The sequence below is a fragment of the Echinops telfairi genome, unplaced genomic scaffold (genome assembly GCF_000313985.2).
Source record: "Echinops telfairi isolate 266 unplaced genomic scaffold, ASM31398v2 ScPeMD7_2;HRSCAF=8, whole genome shotgun sequence".
In the NCBI taxonomy this organism is placed as follows: domain Eukaryota; kingdom Metazoa; phylum Chordata; class Mammalia; order Afrosoricida; family Tenrecidae; genus Echinops; species Echinops telfairi.
The window spans coordinates 28,788,686-28,797,110 of record NW_022103898.1 but is presented as its reverse complement, the minus strand read 5'-3'; the positions used below and the strand labels follow the sequence as shown (position 1 = coordinate 28,797,110).

At 43.7% G+C, this 8,425-nt stretch overlaps 1 protein-coding gene across 1 annotated transcript in view; it reads left to right on the top strand.

Moving 5' to 3' along the window:
* The window catches only part of APAF1 (apoptotic peptidase activating factor 1), an 89,383-nt gene extending 83,032 nt beyond the window's left edge, over window positions 1-6,351 (top strand). The window contains exons 24-25 of the mRNA XM_004700750.2: window positions 220-366; window positions 3,982-6,351. Of these exons, the coding sequence (XP_004700807.1) occupies window positions 220-366; window positions 3,982-4,128 (294 nt within the window). The 3' untranslated portion in view covers window positions 4,129-6,351. The remainder of the gene's footprint in view (window positions 1-219; window positions 367-3,981) is intronic.
* Window positions 6,352-8,425: the final 2,074 nt, after the last annotated feature.

Here is an 8,425-nt window from a genome sequence, read left to right as displayed (position 1 = left end):
GTTGCCATAGTCCTGGTTTTTACTTGTTTGTTTGGAGCACAGTTAGTGATTTTCTTGGAGAGGAAAGAATACCATCTAACACATTTTCTAAAACATAAAATTGTAATCATTATGTTTTTAAGCAAGACTATGAAGTGTGTTCCAGTGTTGGATGTATTTTTAAAATCAGAGACAGCTCTGGGTAGCCCTATTAATGAGCTGCGCGTTATGTTTATGTAGATCTGGAGAGTCTCTGGCGGCGAGCTGCTTCATCTGTGTGCTCCCGTTTCCGTAGAAGAAGGAGTTGCTACCCATGGAGGCTGGGTGACTGACCTGTGCTTTTCTCCAGACAGCAAAATGCTTGTCTCCGCCGGGGGATTTCTGAAGGTAAGAGTTCCTTAATGTCTTGGGCAAGGACTCTTTGGAAGCTGCCCTCACTTCAGTGAAGCCTTGCTCGGCCTCCGAGACTAGAAGGCAGGTCCTCCTGTCCGCATCGCACAGTGAGGAGGAGCCTGCGCTCTGCACAGCGACTCCCAACTCCGGGAGGAGGGTCAGCCCGCGGCGCCCGTCCTGCCCAAAGTCTAACCTAAATGTTCTTTTTCACTTCGTTAATTACTATCTTGACTGAAACTCTTTAAAAAGATACTGCATTTTCCCCTTTAGCACTCATAACTAATGTTGCCGCAGCAGCAACATACTGCTTTGTAGTGTAGAAAATGCTCTGTTCATCTCATTAGGTACTAGTCACAACTTTGAGGCTTAAATATTATCTTACTAGGTTTATATAGGTCAGGAAACGGATTTTCCTAAAATCAAAATTTTCCTAAAACTACATGAAAGAGCCAGTATTGGAACTCAGGATCTCTTCCTACTCAGTTTTGGTGTCCGCTTTGTTTAGGCCAGAGCTCGAGTATGTTGTGTAGCTTCAGAGTCATTGTTTTTATGCTTCCACCGTTTGATCTGTCCATGCGTCAGACTGTGCTAAGTACCCACTTTGTGCTAAGGCTCTGTGCTAGGTGACACAGTGTGTAACGTGGGCTTCTTTGCCTCTGCGGGGTTGCCATCTCTGGAGCATGCTGATCTTCAGCAGTCTCCAACGTGCAGGGGCGTCTGGTACACAGTGACAGGAAGGCAGTGGAGGCACGGAGGATGCTTGAAGAGAGTTTTGAATGGTGTTTGACTTGTAAAAAGGAGAGATTTTTCAAACAGAAAACAGTCAAGGGTAAGATAGTATTCTGCTTGATTGGCAATCCCAATATAGATAATTAGAAAATATTTTAATGAATTAAAGTTTTTGCCTATGTGGAATCCATGTAATTCCAGTTATACGCAATATAAAAATGTAGGTTCTAAATAGGTAAATGGAAGGAAGTTTTCCATTTTATAAACAGATGTACTTTATGATTATCTTACAGAGTTTCACAGGGCAAACCAACACTGTTTACAGAATGTTGTATTAGCTCATAGCTTTGGGGCACAGCTTGTCTAGCTACAAGGACGTCCTGAGTGAGACACGCATCACTTGTCTTCCTAATGCCGCGACCCTTTAATACAGCTGCTCATGTTGTGGTGACCCCCCAACCATAAAATTGTTTTTGTTGCTACTTCATAACTGTAATTTTGCTACTGTTACGAATCGAGCGACCCCTGTGAAAGGGTCATTCGAACCCCCCAAGGGGTTGCAACCCACAGGTTGAGCACCACTGCTCTAATGTAAAGATGAGCCATACGCTTCATCTGCTCTGACCACGGTGAGGAGGAGAGAGGCATTGCTGTCGTGGGGCTGGGAACTGGAAAAGCTTTCCGGCTTTGATACCGAGCTTCTCAACACTGCGTCATTTGATTCTCCAGGCCCCAAGGAATGCTGGCACATAATTGTGGATCTGGCGTACACGATGTTAAGAAGATCCAGGACCAGATTTTCAGAGCCTGTAGAGAACTCGAAGTCAATTAGCAGCAGAATAGATAGCCTTCCTGCAGAGGTTGTGTCTTAAAGGTGACGTCTGTTGCCTCTTTGTTTAAGTCACATCATGCTACTTTCCCCTCTGGCTTGATTACTAGCGTGTTAAACTGATGATGACATAGTCCAGCCTGTATCTACGCAGCATGTTAATGAGATGATCCAAAAGCACAGAGCAGGTTAACAGTAAAAAGGCGCAGCTGCTGTAAGGTCCAAGAAAATAGGCCTTTTGTGTCTGTGTACTTTGGATTCAAAGCTGTGTGAATTGAGCGTCAGTAAGGTAACGTAGGTAGCCAGTGGCTAAACAGCTCTTCATTCTCAAAATTAATCCTATTTATAAGTTAAAAAAATACGATTTAGCTCTTTATCTGCACTGTACCACAGAGCATGCACTGTTAGAAGGAAAGAGACCTTTATCCTTCATATTCTGGAGGGGAAAGGCTGATTTGAAACACACGGAGAAGGCAGGCATGCCGTCACTTGGAGAGCAGAGCATAAGAGTGGACCTTGGGGCAGAGCACCTGAATCCCAAGCTGAAGCTGACTCTGCACAGAATTTTTTAAACTTCTACACTGGGTTTTGGGGGTGTTAAATGAGTGATTGCATGTAAAACAGCCACACAACGTGGCATGTAGTGACCTCTGCGTTAAGTGATAACCGCTCTTTTAATATTAGTGCTTTTTAGTTCATACTCAAACCAGTGGCTGGTGTAGTGCTTTTGAGTGGCCTGTTTCCATAAACAGAGAGCACTGGATTAGGAAATCGGGGACAGTTCCACCTCTGCTAGCATTGCGGACTCTGCTCACATGGCTGTCTGTGCTGGGTAACTCAGCCCTTCTTCTTTCTGAATCCCAGTGTCTGCATTTGTAAAGTGAGATGGTTGGACTAAGTCAAGGGTCAGCAAACTTGAGATGGAAGAGCCCAACCTGTCCCTCATAACAGTTTGAAAACGAGAGCCATACGTCTGTTTGTACAAACAAATGAAATCACCGTTATCTGAATATAGCCTCTAAGAACTGTCAGTGTTACTTCCGCAGCACATGCACAGACCGAAAGAGCTGCCTGTGGCTTTCGAGCCGCAGTTTGCTGACGGCGCCTGGGCTAGGTGCGTTGTGAAGATCCTTCTTTCTCTACAATGCGCCCCCACAGCTAATTATTGTTGTCAAGCCGGCGGGGTGTATCCTCTGCAGGCTTTTACACAGTTTTATTTTACAAAGCAGATGGTCAGTTGGAAAAGCCCAAGTTAGGGCATGCTGGGGGGTGTACTAGAACACAGAGGGTATATTTTTACAGTTACTGTTACTAATAATGAAAGTGATGTGTAAATGCCCGTGATTCAAAGGCTACTGACACTTATTTGCTCATGGCACCCCTGAAGGACCTCAGATGGGTTCTACCTGGGACCTTTTCCTAATCCTTGCATGGGCATGGTCGCTTTCAGCGTGAGATGGACAGGTCAGCTCTATGACCTCCATGTGTCAAATGAAGAGGAATGCTCGAGTCTTAGCAAGTTCCATATTTGGGAGGAGAAAGGAAAGATGTAGCTGGAGTGCCTGCTGCATTTGAGATGCCGGTATCTATTTAGCAAAGAAACTTGAGCATGGACTGGAGAATCAATCACTCCTGGTAAAAGGGAGTGTTCAGTGGAGAGACCATTCTTTCGGATAGCCCATATCACAGACAAGTGTGTGTGTGTCCAATAGAACATCCCTCCTTGTCTGCAAAGGGCCATTTTAATATGAAGAGAGAGCGGTTTTCTGTCTATTGCTCCGACCAAGACATGCAGGCAGGGGAGTTCAGTTCAGCCACGGCCGTGATGGCCGGTGTGCAGCAGGGCTGAAGCAGACTGCAGCCTTCCCCAGCACTCCTGTGGCAGGGCAGGCATCGGCACGAGTCTGAAGCAGTCACACCGAAGTTCATGCGGGGAGGCTGACCCGCCTTCGTTCCTCTGTTGGACATGTGGGGCAGAGGATCTGGCCAGCCTCCAGAGCGTCTCACACAGTAATTGTCAGTCTAATGAGATTTTCTTTGTCTCCGAATAGTGGTGGAACGCGGTCACTGGGGAATCTTCACAGACCTTCTACACAAACGGAACCAATCTGAAGAAAATACATGTGTCTCCGGACTTCAAAACATATGTAACTGTTGATAATCTTGGTATTTTGTACATTTTACAGATTTTAGAGTAAAACAGCTGGCCATCAAATTAAAAGATAAATTCTTTAAGTTTTTGAAATGGAAAAGTTGTAATGAAATTCTGTATTTCAACTCTTTTATAAAGCTGTGAATTGTAGTATTGCATTCATTATAAAAGTGTTTGATGGTGGATGAGTATTAATCAAGCTTTTCCTCAAATGAACATACCTTTAATTTCGTTTTTCATAATCATCATCTTTATTGTGAACAGTTTATCCTTACCATGCAAGTGAAAATAGTATAACAAGGTACGTTATTTACGTTGGTAAAATTCTCTTGATGCATTCAAATTGGTAGGCATAATTAATGAGAACAATTTGAAGGAAATTTGTATTTTAATATGACCATTATGCAGGCAGTGCGTCAGAGTAGTGGTGGCCAGCTCTCTGACCCACAGTTGCCCCAAAGGAGCATAGTTCTGCCAAACACAATCTTGGAGCTTATTTGCCCTCTCCGAATTTGCTTTCAGAGAAAACATAACTCTGGCTGTGTGCATAGTCAGCCTTCTTTCCTTTAATTAACTCGATCCCCAAGTTCTTTTGATGAAGCAAAATTTACGTGTGTGGGATTGGGTAGATTGTCTTGCTCTCATGACTGGACTCCAGTTATATCTGCTTTGAACACTCTCCTGTCCCTTGTTTTTCACATACCAGACTTCTTCCCTGTCCAAACTTGAGCTTTCTTAATCCTCTCATTTTCTTTTTTTAATGGTAGTAAATAAGAATAATTAGGTAAAGGTCAATGTTTAATCCTAAATTTGGATAAAATACTTTTTCTAAGAAATATGAAATAGTTAAAAAAAACCTCTTTCTCTTTGTCATTTACTTTGACTTCCTTTTTTTCTTTCTGTAGTTTGAATGAAAGTTTACAGAACCAAATCACTTTCTATTCAACACCTTAAGCAGATTTTGTTGTACGGTGTTATTGTAACCCCCTAACGACACCAACACTCCTTCTCCCGTGGTCCGTTTTCACTTGTCCTCCTTGCCTGCCACTTCTGAGCTGCATTTTGGGCTCGTGTGGTCCCGAGGGTGGAGCTGGTTCCTCAGGAGTGTTAGTATTCACTCAGCTCTGCCGTGAATGGTGCTGTTAGCGTCTGAGATTCAGCAGAATTCTCTGATTTTCTGTGCATTGTAGAAGAATCATTGTGATTCTGGAAGATGTCGATTTTAACTTTTCAACCTTCCATGCAGCCTGTTATCCCTGTCCTTCCCTTCCTCTTGTTACCGAGGTTTATCAGGAAAGATAGCTTTTGATTGGATTGGAAAGAACTTCATCAGTAACTAGCTATTTTGGCTTCCTGGATTAGGAGCCTTAATAAAAATTTAAGTCTAAGCATTTTCTCTGAAATACATCAAGGGAAGTATGGATAACTTAATAATGGATTGCCATATGGAAAGGGTCATCCCCAAGCTACAGTTTCCTGTCTCTGTCACAGGAACGAAATCAACTTGGTAGGAGTATGAACAGTGGTAGGTCAGCAGTGGCCCTGTTCGATGGCTGGTCCTTGCTAGGAGATGGGGACATTGGTGGGATCTGAACATGACCTGATTCTTTTTAGCATTTGAGGGCCCCTTACACAGAATGAAAACTTTTTATATTGTGGAGGAGGTTTTTTAAAGTTTTGTTTTCTGTAAATGAACTGGTTTACATGCTCACTGTGACTTAGGCAATATGTGAAAATGTTAATTTTATTAAATCACCAACTGGTATATATCTGCATAGAGTATCTAAATCATAATTTGGTTTGGGTGCATTCTTTAGGAACTCATCGCATCGATAGCTCAGAGTTCAAAAATACTAATTTTTAAAATTAAAATCCCCAAGACTGTTATGAGTATATAAACAACCAGCAGCTTTGGTTGCCCCTTGTTTTAAAAGAAGTGATCAAGAAGAAACACAGGCTGCCCAGAGGGAGGAGGAGGAGCCGAGCACGAGGGGACTGCAAATCTCATGGAAGCTCACGAAGTCGGCAAATGAGCGTTTTTAAGCATTTTCTCTGGCTGAATTTTTTGGGGGGGCTTTGGAAATCACATTGAACTTTGTATATATAGATAGATTTTTTTTTACATTGTATGTGTCTTGTATGGTTTGAAAACTTGTCAGTTTTGTATTTATGGTATTTTCTACATGATTTATTTGTCTTGGTATACATTTTAAAATTGCATTCAAAAATTGTTTACAAAAATAAAATTTATAAAATCGTTTTAAAAACACTTGCGGGTTGTCTCATATTCCTTGCTTTCGTTTCCCTGTTGATTAGAAAACTAACGTGGCAGAACCGTCAAACTAGAGCCGCCAGCCTTCCCACCAGGATCTATCAGTTCTGGGCCCTCAGTGTGATCTGGTTGATGGGTTTTGCCTGGTGTGACTGACCTGGAGACGACCCTGAAAAAAGAACTCACTCATTTGATCATTTTTGAAATTCATCAGTTCAATAAATATCGAGATTTATGCATCTGACATTGTTCTAGGTGTTAGGGATATAGCAGCGAAACCAGATCTTGGGGCTGAGGTGGTATGTTCAAATGGGACCTGGTTGCAGTTTTAGATGGAATGGTTCATTGAGAAAGTGACCCTGAAGCCATGAAAGACGTAGGAAACGAGCCAGGCATGTATATGGATGGCGTCCTTAGCCAAGAGGATGGCAAGTGAGCGGGTATGGCTGAGAAGAGCGAGTGAAGTAGAAAGGGAGCGGAGTTCGCTATGTGGAGGGCCGCCTCCGACATGGTAAGGTTACTTCCTGGTGAGGGCCAGTTTGGCTGGGGGGCGGGGGGGAGTTTGAGCGAAGTGACCTTGCCATTTGAGACTCATTTGAGCAAGGGAGGGTAAGGAGGGTGAAAAGATGGAGGAAGGGAGATTCATGGGAAGCTTTTGCAGTAATCTGGGCAAGAATGAAAGTATCAGACACGGGTGGCAGGAATAGAGTTGGTGGCAAGTTGGAGATATTAAAGAGTCAATAGGATTTGCTGATTATATGAGTTATGAGATACCATTCAAGAATGATGCCAAAAAAAAAAAAAGATGCCAAAATTTTGGCTTGAAACAACTGCCAGAGTAGTCATTGGCTGAGATTAAGTAGCTTTAAAGGGCCCATCAGGAGCTCAGTGGGAGACATCATAAAGTTCAAAACGCATATGCAACATTCCAGGGGAGATAGGAAGTGAGTGCCCAAAAGGCTCAGGAGTTGGGAGAACTTCATGCTGGAGATCATGCCAGTCGTCCATGAGTCAGTGGTATTTAAAACCAAAGGCCTCACTAGCAAAGACAGGAGACCCCAAGACTCCAAACCAAGAAAGCCCAAAGGAACGTAGCGTGATAGGGGACCAGAACAACTGATTGAGAAGGAGCCACCAAAATGAGACATCACAATGCGGTCGGTATGAGAAGTATCGTGAGTGTGGTGGGCGCGGTCACGGGCGAATTCTTAGATTCGTTCATGGACCCGTCTAGCCTGTGTGTCTCAAGCACCTACTGTGGGCCAGGAAGTGCTTCCTGTAGCAGACAAGACCAAACACTATGTTTTAGTCACTCTCTCACTGACTCCCTTCGGACCGAAAGATAAGAAACACAAACACACCAGCAAAACAAAAGCAGCAACAAACACACACCAGTTTCCTTTGTAAAATTAGGTTCAAGTCTTCCATCTAGGATTGTAAGGCTCTAGTAAGTTAATGCAGATGAATTACGTATCCTGGTGCTCGCACCAAAAAAGTGCTCCTTAGACATTTCTTGGCATTACTGTACTTGATAGTAATCATTATGACTGTTTCCTTGTTGAGGGGACCCCTCACCTTCCCCTGGCTCTGACTGCTCTCTCTGCCAACTTATTTTGCACAACATGATCTTTCCAAAGTGCCAACCGCCGTGGTAGGCTGCTAACAGCCCGAACCTGCTATGTGCTCTCTGGATTCTGTGGCTTTGTACGCACTGTTTTGAGGTTTTCTCCTCTTATTGTCCCCGCCAACCCCGTTTTACAATTTATTTCCTCACAGATTCATCATTTTTATGTGTTTGCTGAGATGACCCATCTGCTGAAAGTCAGCCCCGACTCCTGTGGCACTTTTTCGTTCATGCCTTTTATGAATGGCAGTGTTGGTGACGACAGTGGAAAGTTCTGGGGACTGTCAGAACAGACACCTGCCTGGGAGGGAGTGCGGCCAGAATGCCCTTATGAAGGGCAATGGCGGGACTTTGCCTCACGCACTTTGAACATATGATTAGGAGGGACCAGTCTCTGGAAAAGGACATCGTGCGTGGTAGAGGCTCAGTGAAAAAGCGGAAGATTCC